The sequence below is a fragment of the Helicoverpa zea genome, chromosome 5, assembly GCF_022581195.2.
Source record: "Helicoverpa zea isolate HzStark_Cry1AcR chromosome 5, ilHelZeax1.1, whole genome shotgun sequence".
NCBI classification, from domain to species: Eukaryota; Metazoa; Arthropoda; class Insecta; order Lepidoptera; family Noctuidae; genus Helicoverpa; species Helicoverpa zea.
Window position 1 is genome coordinate 1,707,021 of NC_061456.1, and position 24,413 is coordinate 1,731,433.

Sequence of the window (24,413 nt, forward strand, 5' to 3'; positions counted from 1 at the left end):
TTACTAAAACTTTAGGATCTTTTTCAGTTCAAAAATAACTTATTGTGACGCAGCACACATTACGAGTACTCTAAAAATATTAACATTTGATAAAATAAATTAGGCTGATAATACTGACTCAAGGGTTCCCTTATTTCGCCCCGTAAATAATGATTACCCAAAAAAAAAATTTAAATCAAGAACAACGTTTTGCAGCGAAAGATATCCTACTTTGAAAGGTAAAGAAAATATAACAAGTAAAATATTAAGAACATGGAAATTTTCACACTTGCTACAGTACGGCAAAGTAGTTAAAGTTAATCTCGGCAGTCTGGAGTATAATCTTATGGAGAGACCTTTAAAATAATGTTTCTCTAACCTTACTCCCTCAGAGGAGGTTAAATTAACAAGTCTGTTGCTATATAAGTGGAGAAAAACAAATACTAGAGTGTTAACTTGAAGTTAATTTATTTTTACCCTCCAAGCAGTCCGCTTCATAAATTATTATTGCGTTATCTGAATAAACATCAACAATTTCAACTGTTTTTTTTGCATTCATGTTTGGTTCTAAACTGTCACTTCCTTTTCTTTGATTGTTATTTTCCATTAGGTTTTTTCCAGTCCAAACTTCGTGTATCGCGTACTTCTCATCCAAAGTATTAAAATCACCTTGGTAATAATATTTATTTACGAAAACACACAAATCAAACCCGAGTGACATTTACAAATTGTTCTATTTTATTTGAATTAATGGCATTCAAGAATAAAATCTAGGTGGCTATTTCTATTTCGTTTTTTAACCTCCGTGGGATTAAATAAATAAAATACAAAACCTCAGAATTACTTATTGTGCAACACCAAAAGAATGTCAACGTCATCGACCGTCAGCTGCAGCTGTCACGTATATCAATGTCAAAACATTTTACCAGGCCGAGCGCGTTTCAGACTCATAAAATAATCTTGGGCTATTTGTAGTATCATACTTTTATATCGGAAAGAGCACACATATCCATTAAACCGTGAGCGTAAAAGAGATATAGACCAAATTTTGTCACTGTGAATAATACATAACATGGAAAATAGCATTTTGTACTGACTGACAGAATTGTCAACTGCACTAAAAATCGGTCGTCAGGTGTCAAACCAATACAGTTGTTTTTGTCTGTCATTGGTATCATGCTGCTGAATTAATATTTTTGTAATTTACACGCAGTGTTTCATAAAAACAAGATATATACTGATACTATTCAAAATGAAAGTAATCGTCAAAAAGTTGCAAGGTGGTGAATGTTGCCTGGACGTAAGTATTACCCATAATAGTGAGATTGAAAGTTTCGTTTCAGAATACACCTACATAATTCATGTTTTGTTTTAGGTGTTTCCTTCTACACATATATATGAAATTAAACGACAAGTTGCTGAACAATTAAATATACCAGTAGAAGAACAGAAATTGCTGCTACTAGGCAGGACACTAGTGGATGAACAAACTGTAGAATCATACCCTACTATTAAAGATGGTACTAAATTGAACCTAGTTGTTAAGAAGCCTGATACTCTTCAAGAAGCTTCCGCGAAGTATTTCAAGAAAATGTATGGCATGACAGATGCTGAAGCTACAGCTGCAGGCAACCGCCTTGTGAAACTTGTGCAAGAGAAATTCAGTAAATTGTCATGGGATGATGTTGATAGGCTATCGTTGGACTGCATGCTGGACGAAAATGGGCAAAGTCGAAGTCCTCCCATGGAGATTGAGCCTGAGTGTGATGATGTATACAGTTTATAAATAAATGTGGACTCTAATAAAATGGTTTTAATAATTCATTTGTATTTTACAATATTATAGATTAATGTTGGTGAAAGTTGTTGTTAACACTGCTAAGTAGATACAGCAAAACACTTAATTGTAAGAAGTCTATATTTGTAGAATTACTGTGTATATTGTGTAAGTCCTAGTTAAATTGGTAATTTTTACTCGCTCCAGTGTTGCCACAGCCATAGTTTACTTACCTTAGGTGTCACTAAACTTTTTACATGTATTTATGTATGCTAACAAGCCTTTTCTTCTGAGGATAGTTAGCTTGATAATCTACTGCTTCAATCTTTTATCATGAACTAAAATGTTTCAATGTTGCATTACTTTGACAAATTCCTGTATTATATAAAATAAGACTGTTGTAACAAATCAAATGAAACTTGTTATAATAAACAGCTCACTATTACCATTTCCACAATTAACTTTTAGAATATGTTATTCTAATGTTTTGGTGGGTTACTGTTTTTATATTTGGACTTTCTAAATTGGCTACCTGTAAATTGTACAAAAAGGCATGAATAAAACATCAGTATAATTTTTTTCATGTTATTATTACATCATGCATTGTCTCATACCTATCTATAGTATAATACAATTTGATGGCAAGTAACACTGTCAGCATGTGTCAACAGATATAAAATTAAATGCAATCATCACTTATTGTAAGTGGATTAATACAGCCAACCTTCAAACATTTTTCAAATTTTTTAAAAGGCTATCGAAAATAATGTGAAACAACCATTGTTATATTGCTTAGTTTTTATTTCAGAATGCCTCTGGCTTGGAGCTGGTTATACACTAGTGTTTTATCTTTCGATGCTTAAGACTAGAGCTCACAACTGCTCACCAATTAGTGAGATATATTTATATATTACATTCAGTGTTAAATGGCCTATGCAGTAATTTATCTCACAAACTTTCCCACCCTTGGCACAATAGATTCTATATTTGAATAGTCTTTCTCGCCAGTACGAAGCGTGTGATATTATGGGACTGAGTCTCAATCTACTCTACAGATTTCTAGTCGCCAAAATTACGAGGTATTACTGTATAGGACATTAATTTTCTATATACTTAGACATAAGAAACATCAGTAAGATTATCGCCATAAATTATAACTGGCAAAGATTGTTTCAACCGTTCAGTTTAGACTGTAAGGTCAATTAATACGTTCGACAAATATGTGTCAAGATTTAATACACTAGTACACATTTCCTTCATAGTTGCTCCAAAATTACGTAGTATGTACACCCTCCGTGGTTCACAGTGTTGTGAGATCAAACGTCGTCACTAAATAATAACAAAATATTTACATTAATCAAATAAGAAGCAAGAAGACAAGAAACATAAAACAAATTGCAGTGAAAATTAGAAGGTACAGGAAAGCGCGTTGACTTTGTACGTACAACTAAAATATTTGATGAAGTAGATTATATTGGAGGGTAGTAGTTATCGAGTCAGAGGCACTTCTTTTAACAAACCTATGTTCAAACAATCACAACCTTATTATGAGCCTAGGTTCATATTTAGGACTGAATTCCAGCACATATGACTTATTCCATGCCTAAGCTCATATTCACACTTCCCTCTCTATACTACAAAACTCCATTCAAATGTGCTAGAATCAATTAACTGGTCATTCGTTGAATACATTACATATTAATATCATTGATGATTATCATATTACTATTTAAAATCACTAACTTTATACATTATATAAATGCAGTAGAAAGTAATACATAGACAGCAACACGTTTCAGTTTATTTAGTGGTGAAGACTCGATTTTGACACAATATCTAACATTAATTGGGGAAATTTTATAGTTCAGTAGGTAAAGTGATTGATGGAATAAACTTACTCCGTCTTACCACAAAAACTTTTAAACGTCAGTTTATGCCTTGTCTAAAAAAATGTCAAATTATGACGTTGACATATGGTTCATTTTGCAGCCAAAATTTTATTAGACAAGTGTAAAACAGGGTTTAAAGTTTTTGTAGTAAGGCCAACTGTGGTTAATACTGATGTATGTGTCAAAACCTAGACTTTTCAGGGTCCCCCAGGCAAACAAGGCACCCCTAATATGTTTGCTATAAAATGTCAGGAGCTTAAAACTCATTGATTCAGACACCAAAATTGGACATACATATTGATAAGTTAAAATACTACTAAAATGTCATAAATATCAATCAATACATTCACGACTATTACTATAATAATGTACAGTGAAATATCATTCGAACTTGGTTAGTTGAGTATATGCGACATTTTTGTGAAAGGTGCGTACACATAGAGAATTCAGTTCTATCCTAGCGTCTCTAGTGTCAAGATTTAGCAACTATGTGAGGGCGACACTGGCTTTACTATATTTTCGATTAAAATTATGTAATTTGAGTATATTTTTTGGTAAGTTTTGTTTGCGACTTACATTGGATTTATGGCTGCCGAGTGTTAGAGGTGCGCACGTGAGTTTTTGATAACTCTTTGAGATAGAAAAAGTTGACATACGCTATGTGTCCGCACGTAGGTGCATAGCCCACATTAACGACTTCCGTCAAAGAGAATAAAATTCAATATGGCCCTTAAGTTGCACTTTAGATATACTTTATATAAATATATGACATAAATTAGCGGAGCTGGTAGCCTTCAGACTGCCATAGCATGTATTTTTAAATTAATATCTTAAGCCCATATTAGAATAGTGGGAGCTGAGTCGTTTAAGTGAGCTATAACCATAATGCTATTCAATGATTCCATTGTATAAAGTATGTGATACAACGCTTAACAATAAAAGCGGGCAATACATGTTTAATTAATTCATACACACAGATCTACCATTGTATATGTGACTATTATAATTTTAACATTTGATTAACGACAATTTCATAACAAGAACCGATTACTGTATGTAGACAAAAATTTAAGTAAAGTTCCATACGAAAATATACAAAATGATTTATTTTATTTTCAACATATTTAAGACTGATTCAGTGTATCAAAGTTATTCATTCGATTGAGAAATATCTAATGTTAATATTGCGAGCATTTTATTTACAAAGTATTCCAAAAAATATTAATTCATGGCAAAATATGTTCTATTGTAGAAACAGTGATTTGAAACTTAAAATGTTGGTAAGAAGAGTTGCACTTTAATACAGGCAGGCTATTATATACATACATAGCTAAAAATTGTGTAACCATAGAGATGTCTAATCTCTGATGTCACTGAAAATATATCATGCGCTATCAAAAATTAACCACTTTAAATAAATAAATGAAGTTAAACAAAATACTTTTAAGAAACTGCTGCCTGCCCGTAATAATTTGGAGAAGATACACATAAAAAAAAATTGTGGGAGGAATATTTTTTACACGAAGGTATTAAAAATGTAGGTAGAAACGTACGGAACACATTTAAACGATCTATTTATACGAACCTGTCTTCAAACACTCCTAAGGAGACAATATTTATACAAAAAGTGCTTCATACACTTTCCTTCGTTGTTCACTTTTGTGACAAATGTACACGGAGTAAGTAATCAATGGAGTGCTATGCTACAATTTTTTGATTTTTGACAATACATAATAATGACACAATACCAAAAAAGTATATTTAACTTACGTGATTTAATCACTAAATAAATAAAACCATTTTGGAATTTATAGCATTTAATGAGTTATTTCTATATTTAGATGTTTAATAGGTTAGTGTTATTGTAATTTTTACACATGTACATCAGATTACTATCTTAGCACTCCAAGAGCTTACTTCTCCGTGTCTCAACCTCATTTTTCACTCCAAAGAGGTTTATAGTACCGCGTGATAGAAGCTTCTGGAACATTCAGTCGTAATCGCTGTCTTCCTCTGACGATTCTGACTCCGAGCTGTCAGGATGATTCTTTGTGATTTCGATGCAGTTGTCCACATCTGTCAGTCTTTTTAGCGATCGCCCTGATTTCAATAGATATTGGTTAAGATTAAACAGAGTTCTTTTTTTTATAAAATTAAATGAAGAACAAGCAAAGGTAGGTGTAATGTCTTTCGTGTTCTTAGGCTCTGCTAGACGAATAAGGATATATGCATATAAGACGTCTGTTATTTTAGATAGGTATGTTACTCACCGATAATGTAATTTTCTAGTGGTAAAGGACTTTTGAATTGGTTCAGTAATTTTTGAGATACAAACAAAAATATATTTTTTTCCTCTTTATGATATTAGTATGAGATATGTTTATGATGTATAAGATATATACAACATGTAACTTAATTAACGCACATCCTGAAATTAGTTTGTTCAGAATCGTTTACTGAATCGATTTATATCATTTTTAATGTAGGTAATTTTTTATCCCAAAAATAATTAAAACTACGGAAATTATTGTCATATTAACCCTGTACAGTCAAAACAAATTCAAATAGACCGTAACTCAAAGTAATAAGACTTCGTGTATTGTCGGCTTTTTCCGTAGTTTCGTTATGTTGTGTCGAGTCGAGCGGCGCGCGGCGCGATATTTGCGAGCGTAGTAGTATGACCAAAAAGTTCTCCAAGAATTGGTATAACTATAGTTCGGCCATTCAGAGAATGCGTTCCTGACACGTCGCGATTGAACTGACGACGTAATAACATTCATTGATTATTGATATAATAATGTTGTTTTAATGCTCCTCAATTGTTAAAACGGTAAACAACCAGCAAAAATATTTTTATCGTAACTGCAACGCCATTGCAAAGTTACGTCGTCAGTTCAATCGCGACGTGTCAGGAACGCATTCTCTGAATGGCCGAACTATAATTTAGTAAATAACAAAGCATATACATGTTAAATTAAAAATTCAGTGTATGTATTATGATTATAACATAATATTCTAATTGGCGTGTTTGAGGGTGTGCGTTAATTACGTTACATGTTGTATAGTGAGTAAGATATACATAGATAGATAGTGGTATTCAGTAGAAGAGCCTAAGAACCGATTTCTGCAACAGATTAACAGCCGGTTGCCTTCAGTATCAAAAATACACAATGGCATATTTGATAAAAAAAAATGCAAAAATTAAACATAAACAATAAAAAAAACATCGGATTGCAAATAAAAAGAAACCAGCTAGTTAATCAAAGAGCGATCTTACCTATTACATTACCTGTCAATGTGGTTAATAATCTCGTCTCATTGCCAGGCGGCATATTGATTGGGCCTAGCTTTTTAGCTAACTCCCTAGCCCTGTCGGCACCTGGAACTGTGAGATAAATTCTATAATTAGTATAGTTTGTACCAATCTGACGGCGGCTGACAATCTCGCGAGTGACTGCGCAAGCGATGTATATGAGGCACTAGTGGTACATACTTCGCTATGTATGAAGTCCACCATTTTGTTACAAAAATGTGTTAAATTAAGAACCACTCGACTTCGTTTTGGTACATAGTTCTCATGGACCTAGTACATAGCTTAAAAATTTGCTTTGGATAGGTGAGTCCGTTCTTGAGTTATAAAATTATAACGAAAAGTGGCATTATTTTTTATATATGAGTTATACAAGCGAGGACTACACATTCTCATTTCTAATTCAAGGTTTCAAATAAAGGAAAATCATTGAGAAAGGCTAAAGTATCGATAAAAGTTAAATACATTATTGTTCAGACCTCGTATTTTATCCATTAACGTGTCTTTTATTTATTATTCTTATATATTATTATCATAAAAAATCTACAAATATATTTCAAAGGAGATAAGTATTTATATTATCCACATACATACACATTATTGTCGCCAAACTTTTTGTCAATTGACTTTTACGAGATCTTTAATATATGTATAATTATGAATAATTTTAAGATTTATTTTAAAATGCTACAGCCTTACTTATAAACGTGAATTAAATATAAGTAATACTTAAGGGCTGTTTAAGAAAATTCTTACTTATAAACGTTGCTTAAGCATGTCTTAACTAAGATTTAATCACTACTTAAGACTTTAAGTAGTGATTAGTTAAAATGGCCATATTAGCTGGCCATATTAGCCGAAGAACCGATAACCGTTGGGGTAAACGAGTTCTAGAGTGGAGACCACGCCTTGGCAAACGTAGTGTGGGACGTCCTCAGGCACGGTGGAGTGATGACTTGCGCAAGACGGCTGGCAGGAGCTGGATGCGAGAAGCTGAAAATCGATCTCAGTGGCGTGCACTTGGAGAGGCCTATGTCCAGCAGTGGACTGCTATAGGCTGATGATGATGATGATGATGATAGTTAAAATGTTGCTTAGAAGGTGATTAGAGATTTTATAAGTAAGGGAGCTAATGTTTGTTATACCTCGGCTGCCCTCTTGGCTCGAGTCTTCTGTCATGGAAACTCTTTCAGTTCGGTACACTCCGCTCACCAGGTCCCACACGAATAAACACTGTAGACAGACGAAAAATATATTAATTTTATTCATGGAACATATTTCCTTTTCAATATTTTTTTTTTTTTTAGTAATAATCTTGCGATCGGCTTAAACAGATTTTTTGTGAGGATTTATTGACAGTTGAGAACTGTTCCTCCAGCGAAGAAACCATCTCATATTAGACTGGGATTAGTCAACAAAGAACGTCCCTTTTCAATTGAAAGAAAGAAAGATATTAATTCGACACAACATGGTATCCTTAGATTTATCTACAAAACGGGGATTCTAGGGCCCGCCTTTTTGAATTGCTGAATTCCTCAGTAGTTTAAACTAGCTTCTGATAGCGGTGTCACCCGCATCCCGTGGCAAATTCTACACGAATCCGGATCCGGAAAAGGAGCTTATAGCCTTCCTCGATAAATAGGCAAAATCTAGCCTATTACTCGCTACCATCAACCTAGAATTGACTGTTGCAGTGTAAATTCCTGTAATTGTTCTACTACTTCAAGACGCCTCACCTCAGCAGCATACTGTTGTCTATGTAGGAGACAGCCGGCGCTAACGTCCTTACAGGCTTCGCATTCCGCCGTGTCGTCATTCTCATCGCTCGCCCACATCCACATCGCACATAACTGAAAATATTGGTAAATAAATTATTAAAATTAGACAGGAATAGATCATAATTTTATCATTGCAATGTTACCATCGCAAAAAAAAACATTTTACATTTTCATATAATAGCAAATAATGTGAGTCCAAATACCGGAAATATCCGATTTTTATAAGACGTAAAAAAACAACAAACTTACGAAATATTGATTTAACTTACCCCAGACAAACACCCACTCGACTGACAAACATCAATAACATGGCAACCCCAATCGAAGCAGTATATGAACTTCTTCTTATTCAAATTGCACAACCGACCACAGACTTCATTACAAAGCAATTCAGTATCTAACGATCGTTGATGTGCCCGTAGAGTTAAGGGTGGTGGGGGCGGAGACGCCGCGCACAGGCGCTCCCACGCGCCGGCGCCCACGCCCTGCAGGCCGGCGTACCCGGCGCCTTGGGCCGATAGGGGTAAAGCTACGTGGTAGCCTGAGATGCAGTCATCTGTGGTAGGGAAAATAGTCTTTTATGAGTATGTTGATAAATGATTAGTGTGATAGAAATATCAGATTTTGTAGGGTTCAACAGTTTCAGAAATCTGTGTGATAAACATTGATTGAAGACTTCAAAATCAGATTAGAAAAAATGGCTTCTTTAATAACTTGATACTTTAATGACCTGTGTACGCCGGAAGTAAGCAATCATGATAAAATTTATGATAGCAGAAACAGTATCTATTAGAATTAAGGATAATTAAGTAGTTCTAGTTATAGCTATTATTGTTTTGTTATTTTATGGGAACTATATTTTTTGTCACCAAAATTTATATTTGTCATCAAGTTGTATCACCTAATAAATAGATCTATCGCCACGAAATATTTTCGTTCTCAGATAAACAAAGAGTGTTCCCAGGTATGAATTAGCAAATTATTGTTAATATAATGTGTAAAATATGAGATGGATTACCAATAAAATTGTAGTGCATTACATGAATATAAACTTCGTTCTTATAATAATAGTTTTATTACTTAAATAATAGCTTGGTGCTCAAAATGGTAGATCTGTCACCAAATAAATCGATTAATCGATCCCTGACTGCGACTCCTTTTTATTTGTTATTTTGTCACCAATACAGTAGTTACATTTTATTTCGTTCAGTTATTAAAATAATGTATTCGTTACCAATTTAATACATCAGTTTATAATTTTAATAAAAATATGTTCAAAGGGAAGAGGAAGGGAAGGGAGACAAATTGGCGCGCTTTCGGGCCTCAACGAATGGGTTGTAGGTTGGTTGTAGGTACGATCATACGATGCGGGGCGCGGACAGTGAGATTTTTAACAATAAATATTGATTATTTTGACTTTGATTAATTGTTTTATTTACTATTCAGCTAGAAATTTAATTTAAATATATTTATACTACCTGTGGAAACTAAAGCCCTTGGGGGGAGGCACATGGCCAGTTAAGTAGTAGACTCTTTTGGTTGAAATGATGATGACGACCACCCTACATTTTTAGACCTTCATGAAATTTTCTAGTGATATAATATATGATTTATTGGTGATCTCTTTAAATTAGTTTGCTTAAATACTATTAGGACAAACCTATTATAATACATACAAAATCATTTATTTGGTACTTGACCCCATATCTCCATGATTTTCGGTAATTTATTGTGGAAATGATTTTATATTGTTTGGTGACTACATTTGGTGACAAATCTACTATTTTGAGGGCAAACTCTATTATTTAAGAAACACAAAATGAATTAAATTGGTGACAGCTTAAATCATACCCTTATTTTATCTGCTGAACAATTGGGGAAATTCTAACATCATGCGTACCAGAAATATAAAATTATCACCAACTGCTTGTTGTTATGAGAAGCGATAAGTTAACGACCATAATCATAAGTAAACACTTACAAATATTTACGCACAGATAATAATTAATGAATCTAAAAATAATTGCTAGGAAAAACTCACCTTCGGAATCGGTCACGATAGAGGTTATCTCATCGTCACTTTCCACGAAGTACCTTGTGAAGAATTTACTACATTTGGAGTTGCCGGAGTGAACCAAGTAGGGGTCCTTAGCATTTACAGGTATATCGGAAAGGGTCTTAGAGGTATTGTCGTGAACAGCTACAGTTTTCAGAGATCCATCGTCCAACATTTCCGTGACTCTGTACTCGGCTTCGCTGTTGTGGTCCGACTCTAAAGACGAAAGGCTAGGGTTCTTCAGATCTGAACTACTGGTAGGCGAAGCCGGTCTACTAATCTGATTGTGAGCTCTCAGAACCACACTTTCAACGGAGGGAGACTTTGCACGCTTAGCCTGGCTTTTACTCGTCGATCCTATAAAATATTTCCTATTGCTCCTCAACACCCTAAAGGGGACAATATTCTCATTGTTGTCTTCCGAAAATTCGTACTTCTTGTCAGCCAATCTTCGTTTTCTAAACATGCTGAGTTTCTCGCATTTTGTTTCCGCTTCTTCTACAAATTCATACGCTTTCTCAGCGATAGTTCTATGTGTTTCGTTGAACCTCGACATGCTTTCCGCCGGCCGTCGCCTCGGGGACCGTAGAGGAGGACTTATCAACGTTCTGATTGAAGGAGATGGTCCCTCCCACTCCTCTACTAAATTGTGTGAGATTGAGGATGCCTGGATACACAATTCTTGTCCCATAACGTCAGGCAAGCGCACAGGCTTGGACATTTGGTACGGTTCCATTTCTAAATCCGAGAAATCCGCCAAAATATTCTGGACGACATTGTTCTGGTATTTAGGCGATTGAAAAGGAGCTGAAACATCTGAAGCGGGAGTGCTAGGGTTCGTATCTATTGAGCTAATTTCCTCTCTATCTAAATAATTCTTTGTGTCCTCCGCTTCTCTTTCGTTTTTCTCGTGGTCTGGTTTCACGAAATCTATCTCGAGTATGTGAATGAAATCTGTGTATATTATGATTTGATTTGAGTAAGCTAGCTGGACCACGGGCTCGTACATACTACTGTCGGAGGTGCAGAAGAATTTTGTATGAATCGCGAAGTTGTGTTCAAGGCATCTTTTGCCAAAATTATTATAAATATCATCTGAAAACGAAATTACGGTTGTAGTGGGTATCTCTATAGCAACATTTTAGCAACACTGAAGAATGGTACATACCTTCATCTTTAGGGAAAGCTGCACATTTCTTACATCCTAAACGAGGTACTCCTATTACGCTGAGGTGGGATCGTTCTGAACAGGAATCCCTGCAATTTTTTTCACACAATTAGACCTACAGTATGCCCAAAACCAATCTCCATTTTGCTTATAAATCTAGGTGATACTCACGCAATACCATACACGACTAGCACGCCAGGGTTATGCTTCCATTGCGCCATAGATATGACAATCTTACTGTCTACGCAGTCGTCACCGAACAATGGCACGCTATGCACTGGACGCACGACGCGGCCCGGCACCCATGATAGAAAGTGGAGCCTGCAATGTCATTGTACATTTATTGACATTATTTGGAAAATTGAATAAGCTTGAAACATTGAAACTGCATGTAGAAAGAAGCAATTGGCTCTTTGTTAAATGGACAACATCTTTCATTAGATAATTATACATACGAGCTGAATAAATAGCCTTAACATGAAATAGACAAGACTCTCTATATCACATGTTTTTAAGTGTTCACTTCAAGAACTTTTTATAGTTCTACCAGTATTATATATATATATATTATTTATTATTTATGTACATAGCATTATTCTTAATCAGTCAATTAGTTGCTACATATCAAAACAAATCAATAGCCAGCACTTTCAAGGCCATTTTCTTGATTTAATAGAAAACCTGTTTTCTCCAAATGTGTTTGTATTTATCTTAGATTTTTCTTGCATATTTTGTTTTTTCTAATATGGATATTATTCGGTTTTGTATAAAAGTTTTCCTTCAAGCACTTCTATGCACAGAACATTTCGCAATGCCTTTAAAAAAATAACAATATAGCAATGCAACAACTTCACATATTTATACATTACTCAAGAAAAATTGTTTCACAGATTATTTACATAGGTATGCCACATTGACCAAAAGGCAAAGGTAGTTATAACATTCAAGTTACTTACGTGAACTTCGAACTTTCTCTGAAGTACATCTGTGTGTTACAGCTGTAAGTGAAGCTGAGCAGGAACTGCCCGCACTGGGAGAAGCCCATGAACACCTGCTCCCTGAGGTAGGACATCGGCACAATATCCATGAGGCAGAATCGAAGCCGCGGTGGGATGCGCTCAAATACTTTGCGACCGCGATCATTGCTTTTTCTAGATGTACCACCAAATGTCTACAAAGGAAATGGTTGGTTGATTATTTGATGATCTATCTGTCTTTTAAAGATAGAATATTGATTTTCTATGAAGGGTTTTGAGTGTAAGCTCTAGCCCAGATGACTGTGCTCGCTACTAAGTAGCTTGAAGGTTTAACAACTTCCCTGTCCCGTGAATCATATGTGATACACACAGATTGTTTAACTATTGTGTCTGTGGACAGGGAAGTTGGGAATAGTGATTTTGCTATTCCCTTTTCTTAAATTCTATGTAAGTATAGCAATATGTTCGACAAACATATTTTTTTAAACATAAATCTTGATTTACTATGATAATATGTCTGACTTTCATATATCTTTAAATATATCTTAATGATACATCAGTGGTCATAGCAAATGCTTCATGCAAGCCATTAAAGTAATAACATACAGCAATAATTGCCTTGATATGATGTGATGATTATAACTATATCCTGCCTACTTCCTGAGTTTCAATTCATTTCAACTATGAACTGTTTATTAGTCTCTAAACTATTCTATTATATTTGTACAGCCTACCTAATTTTGATTGACATGCTTATAGTTCGGCCATTCAGAGAATGCGTTCCTGACACGTCGCGATTGAACTGACGACGTAACTTTGCAATGGCGTTGCAGTTAGAATAAAAATATTTTTGCTGGTTGTTTACCGTTTTAACAATTGAGGAGCATTAAAACAACATTATTATATCAATAATCAATGAATGTTATTACGTCGTCAGTTCAATCGCGACGTGTCAGGAACGCATTCTCTGAATGGCCGAACTATAATAAGTTTCCTATAAAATTGCTTCTGTTAAATTAAAGTATGCAATGTTAATTAATAGTAATTATTATACATTATTTTGCTTTTTGGTTTAAGAGGTTGATGTACATTATTTGACCTCAAGCTAAAGGCTCCTTTATTTTTGGTATATTTGTAAAATGACTCTTTATCCTTTGGAAGAAGCTAGAAAAACCTTCCTACCTATCTGTTGTCTTATACAGTGTTTTCGTATACAGTGTGTATGGTAGCTTCTAGCCTTATATTGTATAGGCTAAAAAAGTTGAATCAATTTGCTGTTTACAACAAAATATTTACAGTAAGAAGGTGACCTCTTAAAATTTCGCTTTTCCAAATTAACAGTTCACAGGAAGGAAAACATTATGCCCACTAATGGCCTCAGGATATCAAAAGACAAGGTCTGATATGATTTAAGAAACAAACATTTATCAAAACAAATATTATAATATAGCTGGCAACTTTATAGAAAAGTAGTTTAGCTCCAATTAATGTTAGGTGCAAAAACCTTTCTAAGGTCATCTGATTTTCAAAGATATACCCAGATAAACAAAAAACTAAGAAATTGCATGAGTCTTCACAGTTACCATTCAAAACGTAAGCTTATCATGATCACTGGAGGTAACATTAGCGACACATTCCTAGTATCATTGAATTTTGACGCAAGTAATTATAGCATTCATACATTTGTGTTCATTTCATATTTTTATGAAATTACAACTAATCATATATGATCGGAGAACGAAGATCAAAGTTATAGACTGTCAAGTTATTACAGCTCTCAGCATCCCTACATTTACATAAAATAAACTAGAAACATAGGCGAGAAAAAAAAATAAAGCAAAGCACAGGATCAAGCTTTTGAACTTTGTGTTATTTTAGAGTTTTAACTTACCTCTCTATTAAATAACTTATGAACAATATTACTACTGTGTGCTGACATGTTTCTGGGGGTATTCGATATTGTTTTATCGTATGCATATCTACTAAACGCGTTCAATTTCTCAGGCTTTGCAGCCAGAGAATCCATGTTCGTTTGTTTGACTGAATTATTTTGACAAATATCAATCAATGTTGCCAATTATAGCGAATTAAATTGAGTTCAATTCGTTCAAGAACAATTTTGAAAGGTGATTGAACGACAATATTTCTGATGCCAGACGAGAATATCTTCAGTACCTATTTATGGCTTAACCCGTCAATTAGAGATGGGTAACTCAGGAGTGATAGATACAAATGATATGAATCATTCCATTTGAATCAATCACTCTTCATATCTTTACATATCCGAATGTGTCAGTAGTTCAGTATATCTTTCTTTACACCTCACTCACTCGTCGGTTATCGCCTCGGGTACTAACTAATCTGTGGCGTCGGATAGCTTCGTCGCGCGCCATTGGTTGAACGTCAAGCGAGCCGTCTCGCTCGCACCCATACGATTACGAATGTCGTTACTTTGACCACAATAAGTTGACACCCAATAATAAGTTGTTAACTCTATTGCTCACGCATAAGGCTTATAATTGTTTGTCCTTAGTGAATATTTCGGTATTATAATCTTGTCAAATCCGAACAAACATGTTTTGACTCGAAATCATAGACATAATATTAGTAAACAGGACTGCGCATATAAACCCAAAAAACGAGCCGAGTGAAACAGTTAGTACGGAGGCTGTCTGTCCCTTTCTAATAGGGTGACTATGAGATTAAGCTATGTGAGACAAATCCGAATTTGCTAAGATTATTAAACACAGATTAGTATTGAAGTTTTAACTTACGCAGTTTGTGACCTTAAGATACTAATAAAGGCTTTTAATAATTAGCGGAAATTAGCAGTATAAAAGCAGGAAGATTCGAAGTGAAGACTGTTTTTTTTTGTATTTCTACTTCATATATAGACTGCTGAGCCATTTATGTCGCCTTTCTTCATTTTTTGGGAAGCTATAACAATAGTACAACAGTTTTAAAATCCATCACCCATATTTTGACTCGTTACAAGAATTCATGGGCACCCTAGTTGTTTGGTTTACGAAAATGTTATTATTAGCTAACCTGTGGAACGATATATTGCAACCACCATAGGATTCACTTTTGCAAGTAGAAACGCAACACTTTATCACCATTTTAATAGTTTAAATTGATTTAATACAAAAAAATATAAACAAAATTTTAAATGCTGATTACGCGCCAAGAATGTTCAGGGTTACCGCTAGAAAATAAAAAAAAGCAAAATAAAAATTTAAGTTGTTTATGTTTTAATAATAAATACGAATAAATTAATGCGATTGTTATTAATTTGTTGACTTACAATTGTTAAAATAAGATAAAAATATAAGTGATTCAATTGTTTTTGGGAAGACAAAACTTTTGATCACAACATTTTTTTATGCTGGCAAGGTGTTAGAAAGAGACAAACAGCCTCCGTTCGAACTATCCCTCTCGGCTCGGATTTGCCTCTGTGTATTATGCAACCAATTTAGTACCTTATTGCGTTAGAATAGAGTTCATTTTCGTAAATATATATTTTGAGCGTGCGCAATCTTGTTTAGTAATATTATATCTATGCTCGAAATACACATTTTGGACTAAAATTTAATTTTCACGTAAATAATTTCGTAGGTAGACAGTCCTAAGCCTGTGTAAAGTATGAAGGGAAATCAGAAGGCTATTTCTATTTTTATTTTCTAATACTTACTAAACTAATGCTTATACTCAATACTAGATTGCGATTGACTATTTTTATTTTATTTTTTTTATTTATTTATTTTATTTATTTATTTAGGCACACCAACAACTTATTTACAAATACTTTCACATATATAAGTTTACAATTGTAATAAGTCCTGCGTAAATATGTTAATTACAGGACTATTCATTGAACTAATTAACATAAAAGAAGTAGGTTGTACCTACAGTCATAAGAATAGTATATTTTTTAATTAGAAAAAAGTTGTTCAATCGCAACCGCTCAATATATCAGAAAGATGCAAACAACAACCAACCTATCACTATATCTGAATGATCTATTTGAATGAGTGAGCCGCACACGAGTTGTGAGTTTAAACGAGCTACTGAGTTATACTGAGCTACTGATATAAAGATATGAAAGAGTGATTCATATCCCAGTGATTGAAAGATGCATATCTATCTTTTCTTTTCAATGACACATTTTGCCCATGTCTACCGTCAATTGTCGATGAGTTTTGTTTATTTCCGGTCTTTTGACACTTGACTTTTACCGTAAAATTGTCAATTTGAGTCAATTTTGTTTTTTACTGTCAAAGAGGAAAGCGTGTCAGCCGTTTAAAAAAAGTGATAAATAACATTATTAACGGCTATTCAGTTCGAAAGAATTTGTAGTGAAAATTGTTGTGTGCAGTTATTATCAAAAATGGAGCCAATGACTTTGGGTAGTCCAACACACTCTCCTTCTAACAGCCCGAATGTGGGATATTTGCCGCCTTTCCTTCTGGGTGAAATAAATCCACCGACTACTCCTCGAACAAACAGTCTGTCTCCTACAAAAGGCAGAAGTCTTGCTTTCGGTACGTAACACAATTTTAATTTGAAAAGAAAAACACAAAAATTTTGATTTGTCTTCACCCCTGACTTTTCTTGATTACTTTGACATACAGCACTTTCAAATATCAAAATGTTGTTAATCAAATGTTTCCGGTTTTATATTATTGTTCTAATAATATTTATAACTTGAAAGTCTGTAACTACTGAACATCAACAATAATCTCGTCAATTTTAGAAAAGCGAAATTGGGTGAATGTGTTTGTATGATTGATATATCGTCAGATGCAAATGGCTCTACGTATTTTGTTGAAACTTGGTAGTAATATAGGTTACACATCAGTATAATAGATAGGATACTTTTTATCCTGGTGCACCAAGGAGTTTCTTCAGGATGGGGTAAAACAGCAGGCAGAAGCTAATCCATAAGAGGTAGTGAAAATAAATAGAAAGTCTAGATTACCTCAAAATTATTTATGTATTAACTGAATCAACTACAAAAAAGCTAAATTATTTATTTACAATTCCTTGTGAAAAATAAAACTAACTCTTCTTCACAGGTTCTCCAACTAGTCCCACGCAAACATCAACACCAGATCAGAAGGCATATCGGCAGAACATTTCCATGCACCAGCAAGCACTCTACAACCAACAGAATATGTACCCCAACATACCTTCATCTCCTAACATGTACTCTAATATATCAACAAATGCCAACATGTCATATTCTAGCAAACCTAACGGACCACCCATAGAGGATCTATTTGACACCATAAAAAGTAATGAACCAACTATAAACAAATCCCTATTCCAAGATAGTTTCTATGGTAACAATAATTCGGTTTCCCACAATGGTTTTGGGAACAATTTGAATAATTCAGTAAATAATCAGTCTATGGCGACACCGTGGCAAGATGGCTGCCAGGATCATGACGAGTACTGGGTGACTGTATTCGGTTTCCCGCCAAACGCTGCTAATACTGTTTTAGCAAGATTCAGCAATTGTGGTGCTATTTTAGGTAAGGTTTTCTACATGTTCATTCAGTAGTTTGAATTTGTATTTTGCTACCTACACTTCATTGGATTTTGCGTTTGCATAAATTAACATTTACTTATTCTAATGAATTCAATCATAGTTCTCTCTTATGTTTGTGTGAACAAGGCTTTGTTTGGAAACATTCACCTTCATTCTAATGCTTTTGTTTACAAATACTGAACTTCTAGTTGGACCTTGAACCTCATATGTCTTAAGGCACTCCTTGACTGGCTGCAATTTTATGCAATATGTGGCTGCAACACATTGCAAGCAATAGCATGACTATGCAATATTGCAGTGGCAAAATTTGCCAAACAGCCTACACAAAATTAGCCTGTTTAAGAATCTGCATCAGCTACCCTATCGCAGACATATTGCAATTCTTGGCTCAGCCATAGATACATCATTATGATGTATACAAGAGAGCGCATCAACCTACCTCAATCTGACAAATTTCCTTAACTCATTTTCATCTTTATCATAATAGTGGAAGGTAAATTTGATTGGTAAAATTTGATAAATTCGGGATGGTTGACCTGCTGGTGCCCGTACATGTAGCCTAACTCCAAGCAAGACCACTTTTAAATATTATATTTAAAAAACTGTTGTAAGTGCTGTCACACGTTCGCGTGAGCAGTCTCATTTTTAAATGTTGGTACTGTGGCGCACCTCTTTTCCCATACAAAATTAAACCAAGTCTTAAGACGTCCCGCCGTTATACGTAGTCTTATAATCTGTGTTATGTGGCGCAACGTTATTTCACGTCCAACGTCTATAAACGTTGTCGCCACCACATAGGTCTGACATGGTCCGTCAAAATAAATATGACAATCTAGAGGCCGTCGTACGACGTTGCACCTTTTCATACGACGTTGTAAGACGTTGCTCACGCGAACGTGTTAACAATAGTCACACATCTAACCAGCACCTCAGTTGATGTCATCTATTGTTCCAGACAAACAATACCCGACGCAAGGCAACTGGGCGCACGTGCGCTACGCGACGCGCGCGGAGAAGGAGCGCGCCATGTCGCTCAGCGGCCGCCAGGTGCTGCCCGGCGTCATGGTCGGCGTCGTCGAGTGTAAGGAGCCGCCCAGGATTGGGGTTACCACTCCCGGGATAACGTCGCCTGACAGGTAAATAATATCCTACACAAAGCAACTGGGCGCACAATTTTATGATGCTGAGGCCCTCTTTGTTTGGTCTATGGCAGAAACTATCAGATTTGCTGTCTTATAAAAGCTTATCATAGGTAATAGTAAGTGGGTTAAAGAGATTAGATATCAGTAGACCTACAAAACTGGTATCTATCAACTCAGCAGCAGGCAGCTCACTGACACTCACTACGCAATTCATTCACCATAAATTTAACTTGGGAACTTAACATCTTTTTCCGAATTACAGGACCGGCGTCCGCTCCCTCTGCCCGACACCCATAGCCAACGCGCCTGTCCCCCAACGCTCGAGCGGCCTTATCTCAAAAGCCTTAGACTACGTGCTGGGTTGGTGACGAAAACCTTGCGCCTTGGCGCGTCGCTTCAGTCCGATATATCGCAAACTGAAGCAAGCGCCTCGAGTACTGAACCGCGTACCATATGTGTCACGGCTACGTAACCGAAATAGAGACTTTTTCACCATGCTCGAACACGTGCATCAATCGCAAATTTATTTGAATTATAATCACGAGTTTTTCCATTGTAATGAAATGTAGACTGAGTTTGTATAGTCAGCGACAGGTGCCTAGTTTCCGATAATGTTAGAATCTAAGTTTTGTGTGATATGGTAATGGATTAGTTAAGTCACTTTGTACTTATATGGACAAAATAATCCTGTGTAGTAGACAGTATATCAAGAAAGTAGAAGAAGAACACCACTTCTTCATTCATATTATCTTGTTTCAAGTGCATGTACAGCCTTTTCATATTTATAGAATTAATGTAAACCATACCATGTGTAATCATATTATATACCCGGCGCAAATGTTGAATCCTATATACTTGCAGTGCCATCAGGGCTGGAAGTAGATCTCAAACATTTGTGTATTCTCTTGAAATAATGTAAGGCAAGATATTCATAAAAATAGATTTGTAAGATAATAACTTGACTGTCGTTGACTGAGCACAACATAAAAGAATAGAATTCTTTTATCAAACTACTACTTATTGAAAATTATGTGAATATTTAATTAATGATATTGAATGAAGTCGGTTGTATTATGCAGGTAATAAAATAACTTTGATATTTCTTAATAATTAATATTTTTATTTCTAAATATTACATATAAAATACTTAAATTACAGAGATTTTTTTATCATGGATGTTAAATGATGGTCGTCCGTAAAACTTTTACATATGCAAAGTTGTAAGTGGAGGTAACTGAGCGACACTATGATACGATGGTTGTACCCGCCAACTGAACTGAACGTCGATGTGGATCCGTGTGCTGTGATAGATTGTTCAGAAACACACAAGTGAAACAATGAAATCTATATAATATCTTAATCATCCTAGAAAGAGTTAAAATATAATTTTACGATTAACCTAGCATCATAAATATTAGTTTTATTTTCGTCTGACCCGTAAAACGAGATGCATACCCGAAATATATTAAGATTGATAAAAATGCTAGTAGTAATGTCTTACAGTCCAATTGTCCTGTTTTATTCCGTTGTGGTCATCAGCGGGGAAGCAGCAGATCACAGTCTCCGGCCATGCCTAAAATTGTCCAATTTCTACAATACATTAATTCCTTCTGGGTAATTTCAATTTAAATTAATTCAATTTTCTTAACATATCTATGACAATTTGCTTATTTTGTGCCATTAAATCCATTTTATGATTAATAAACTTCTACAATGACAGAATCTCTAAGTACATTTGTTAACATTTAAGTTTTTTTATATTTTAAATGATGGGAGAACATAATAGGCGGAGTTTCTCTCCAATACATTTCATAGCATACTATCCTAGATCAAAATTGAATAAACTATTGACTACTAACACAGCATCATAAATTAAAAACATCCTAAAATATAATTTTAGTAATTAAATATTTAAAAACAAACATAATACAACACTGGTTGCCTATGACGATGGATTGAAGGACACCATAAGCGTGGAGGTAACATGAATAAGTTAGTATTACTTTGGCTTCTCTATGGTGGCGTTGGCGAGGTCTGTCATCTTGGGGTACTTGATGTTGTGCTTGTCGAGCTCGCTCTGCGACCACAGGATCATGCGCAGCAGGCTGCACAGCTTCGGATTTGTGTACTCTTGGTTTTCCATCTTGAGTATCGCAGCATTGAGTTCACTTGCGATCTGTTACGAAATTGGTGGTAAAAGTAGTTTGTACAAGGGTAAAAATTTCGTTAAGAAATTATACAATTTTTATTAAGAGACGTGTAATAGTTTGCTTCATTGTGTTTCGAAACAAGCTGACTTCATTTCTTTAACAATCATTTTCCGATTTACAAGAAAATTGAGAGCCTTTGTGAAACAAATGCTGAGAAAAGTCATACATATACATCCATACCTTTTGACTATGCGAAGGCAGCAAGAGATCGGCGAAGGGTGACGCGTGAGGGTCTGGGAAGGCGAGCAGCGCCAGCGATCGCTCCAGCTCAGTCAACGCGTTAGGGTCGTTAGCCCCAGCCTCTGCAAGGGTCGCGCTGGCGAATGCAAGAGCCTCCTCCGCTCGCCCCGCGCGGATCAGCTCCAAGAGTTGAAGTTGCTGTTAGAAGTCATAAGATGAGTAGGTATTGATGTTGAAAGTAAAATCTGGCATTTCAAAAGACGTTATATTATGGAATAGAGAATAGATCTGCAGACAGTGACATCATCAGTGTATTTTCCTGTCCAACTGCCTGGACCTGTTTTCAAAATATGTATGCACAAAAACAGTTTCATGTCATGAAGAACCCACCAACCACATGAATATCAATAATTTTTCGTTGAGAGAATTATTCTCTCAAGAAAAAAACTATATACTACAAATTTTCCCATAGTCAACAGTTGTTTTAAAACAAAAAGCTATTAATGTTATAGGTAAACTTGAAGGCTTCACCATAGTTTCTCTGAAGTTGTCATGGTATAAAAATACTGAAATTAATAGTCAATGAATAAATGTTATTACCTGCAAATGAAAGTACAGGTATCTATCATTGTCCAACAACTCTGGGTGAAGAGCGTTGACCATAGCGATGGCATCAGGTATGCGGCCGGTCTGCACTGCTTCACGGATCATGATCCTCTCGTCCAGTGAGCTGCAGAGAGCCGGTTCTTGGAGTCCGGCCTCCTGTTGGAACTTTATAGCTGCCTCCTTGAACCCCTCTGGAATGTTGACAAGGTTCAGGTTTTGTTTGCTTGTAAATATTATTGTTCTAATTGTTCCAGCAAATTACTTTTATCAGCAATAACACTGTTCAAAATTTTGAAGTAGGATCCTTCAAAATTATGAAGTATCGGGGTATCGGGTTGCCCGGATAACTGGGTTGAGGAGGTCAGATAGGCAGTCGCTTCTTGTAAAGCACTGGTACTCAGCTGAATCCGGTTAGACTGGAAGCCGACCCCAACATAGTTTGGGAAAAAGGCTCGGACAATATATATATACTTTTGTCAGCAATAACACTGTTCAAAATTTTGAAGTAGGATCCTTCAAAATTATTGTAGAGGTGGTTGTAGTATTGGTGCTGTACTTTTATTGATGATAATGCATAATTCTTATTTAGTGTCTGATTCAGGGTAAGTAGCTATTAATTGACAATATGTAGGGTGCCTGGTAATTATTCACCGATACTTGAACACATGATTCTTTATGATTCCTAAAGAAACATTTTTTATTCTCTGCTTAATCATAATAGCAAATTAGAATTTATATATTTGCTTAAAATATGGTTACAATATAACAGTCGAAACAAACATCGAGTTCAATTTTATTGTGTTAAAACTAATAGAAAATGGGTAGAACCACATGTGCAAGTCAAGTATCAGTCACTAATTACCAGTCACCCTAGCATGCCGTTATGTGTATTGCTTTCCATGTTAATTACCAAAAGAATATTAAAAGTAAGTAATAGTTGTAGTTTTTTTGTTGATAATGTTGCAATCAGAGAACAAAGTTTATCAGCAGTCCAATTTACTTGTTCTTGATAAGCAACCATCACTTTACTAATGGATAATTTTAATATAAATTTGGATATCAATGTTACTAGACATAGGCAGTGGTATTATGAGCAATTTTGATCTATTTTTTTACAGGAAGTATTAATCAACAGAGCCATGAGTAAATAGACGTTATGTTTGTAATCATAGTATTTTGTACAAAGTCATGAAAATGAAAAATGAAAAATGTTTATTTGTCTCAAACTGTCACAATAATTTTAGTTTAATTTTAGTCATGCCTTATCTTAACCATATACTGTAAAAGAGAAACCAAATAACCATATCAAGAATCGACTGTGATTCTTTTGATAGTTTATTTACAAAAAGGTCGTGTCGTGGTATTTTCTTTGTTGCGAAATATGCACCTTGGGATTGCCTTCGTTAAGCAAAAACATTTTACAGTATACTGCGTGATCATTGAAGAAATAGTAACACAAATACGAGAACCAATGTATCTTTACGTTTTTAAGTTACCTGTTACCAAATAATTCATTATCAACATATTCATATCTGTTCTGGAGATCTGCAAATCGTCGTTTTTATTGCGATCATAGTATTTTCGTTCTTCCTTTTCTTGGCCAGTCACTGCCATGTCGAAACTCATTATGTAAACTTATCAAGAGCGCACAAAGAGGAATTAAAGATATTATAAATGAAAATATTTTCAATAACACCTTTGGAATACAAATGACAATGACAAAATAAATCGTTCAAAGAATGAATGACTTGGAAATTCGAGTGAATGGGGTAGATTTGTATTTTTTTATT

General features: G+C 34.9%; 4 protein-coding genes across 7 annotated transcripts; 2 read left to right on the plus strand and 2 right to left on the minus strand.

Annotated features, from left to right (window-relative positions):
* Positions 1-920: 920 nt before the first annotated feature.
* On the plus strand, positions 921-1,801 carry LOC124630707 (ubiquitin-like protein 4A-B). The gene is made up of 2 exons (XM_047164687.1): positions 921-1,279; positions 1,355-1,801. The coding sequence occupies exons 1-2, from the start codon at positions 1,232-1,234 to the stop codon at positions 1,763-1,765; spliced, it is 459 nt and encodes a 152-aa protein (XP_047020643.1). The 5' UTR covers positions 921-1,231; the 3' UTR covers positions 1,766-1,801.
* Positions 1,802-2,327: 526 nt separating this feature from the next.
* LOC124630704 lies at positions 2,328-15,006 on the minus strand. 2 transcript variants are annotated; one of them, XM_047164681.1, is made up of 10 exons: positions 14,826-15,006; positions 12,914-13,128; positions 12,129-12,278; positions 11,958-12,046; positions 10,775-11,884; positions 9,003-9,289; positions 8,692-8,805; positions 8,101-8,188; positions 6,923-7,030; positions 2,328-5,745 (listed from the first exon to the last, which is right to left on the minus strand). In XM_047164681.1, exons 1-10 carry the CDS (start codon positions 14,958-14,960, stop codon positions 5,636-5,638), a joined length of 2,406 nt encoding a protein of 801 aa, XP_047020637.1. In that variant the 5' UTR covers positions 14,961-15,006; the 3' UTR covers positions 2,328-5,635. The 2 variants fall into 2 exon arrangements, with proteins under 2 accessions (XP_047020637.1, XP_047020638.1); XM_047164682.1 differs by having other exon boundaries at positions 6,935-7,030; positions 14,826-15,005.
* A 2,164-nt stretch (positions 15,007-17,170) lies between these two features.
* LOC124630705 (nucleoporin Nup35) lies at positions 17,171-20,737 on the plus strand. Its single transcript, XM_047164683.1, has 4 exons — positions 17,171-17,475; positions 18,010-18,468; positions 19,441-19,621; positions 19,890-20,737. The coding sequence occupies exons 1-4, from the start codon at positions 17,322-17,324 to the stop codon at positions 19,993-19,995; spliced, it is 900 nt and encodes a 299-aa protein (XP_047020639.1). The 5' UTR covers positions 17,171-17,321; the 3' UTR covers positions 19,996-20,737.
* On the minus strand, positions 20,725-24,371 carry LOC124630706 (glucose-induced degradation protein 8 homolog). Of its 3 annotated transcripts, none has more exons than XM_047164685.1 (5): positions 24,120-24,371; positions 22,618-22,814; positions 22,018-22,215; positions 21,631-21,803; positions 20,725-21,200 (listed from the first exon to the last, which is right to left on the minus strand). In XM_047164685.1, the coding sequence occupies exons 1-5, from the start codon at positions 24,247-24,249 to the stop codon at positions 21,182-21,184; spliced, it is 717 nt and encodes a 238-aa protein (XP_047020641.1). In that variant the 5' UTR covers positions 24,250-24,371; the 3' UTR covers positions 20,725-21,181. The 3 variants fall into 3 exon arrangements, with proteins under 3 accessions (XP_047020641.1, XP_047020640.1, XP_047020642.1); XM_047164684.1 differs by having other exon boundaries at positions 20,725-21,217; XM_047164686.1 differs by lacking the exon at positions 20,725-21,200 and having other exon boundaries at positions 21,627-21,803.
* Positions 24,372-24,413: the final 42 nt, after the last annotated feature.

Excerpts from the sequence above, each read along its gene's own strand:
- LOC124630706 (XM_047164684.1), bottom strand. The coding sequence starts at position 24,249 with ATGAGTTTCGACATGGCAGTGACTGGCCAAGAAAAGGAAGAACGAAAA. Across the intron at positions 21,804-22,017 it reads TGCCTTCGCATAGTCAAAAG|ATCGCAAGTGAACTCAATGC; the intron begins GTATGGATGTAT and ends ATTTCGTAACAG. Across the intron at positions 21,218-21,630 it reads GCCACCATAGAGAAGCCAAA|AAATTGGACAATTTTAGGCA; the intron begins GTAATACTAACT and ends AATGTATTGTAG.
- LOC124630705 (XM_047164683.1), top strand. The coding sequence starts at position 17,322 with ATGGAGCCAATGACTTTGGGTAGTCCAACACACTCTCCTTCTAACAGC. Across the intron at positions 17,476-18,009 it reads AGGCAGAAGTCTTGCTTTCG|GTTCTCCAACTAGTCCCACG; the intron begins GTACGTAACACA and ends TCTTCTTCACAG. Across the intron at positions 19,622-19,889 it reads GGGATAACGTCGCCTGACAG|GACCGGCGTCCGCTCCCTCT; the intron begins GTAAATAATATC and ends TCCGAATTACAG.
- LOC124630707 (XM_047164687.1), top strand. The coding sequence starts at position 1,232 with ATGAAAGTAATCGTCAAAAAGTTGCAAGGTGGTGAATGTTGCCTGGAC. Across the intron at positions 1,280-1,354 it reads GTGGTGAATGTTGCCTGGAC|GTGTTTCCTTCTACACATAT; the intron begins GTAAGTATTACC and ends GTTTTGTTTTAG.
- LOC124630704 (XM_047164681.1), bottom strand. The coding sequence starts at position 14,960 with ATGGATTCTCTGGCTGCAAAGCCTGAGAAATTGAACGCGTTTAGTAGA. Across the intron at positions 12,279-12,913 it reads AGAGAAAGTTCGAAGTTCAC|GCTCCACTTTCTATCATGGG; the intron begins GTAAGTAACTTG and ends ATGACATTGCAG. Across the intron at positions 8,806-9,002 it reads CGAGTGGGTGTTTGTCTGGG|TTATGTGCGATGTGGATGTG; the intron begins GTAAGTTAAATC and ends CAATATTTTCAG.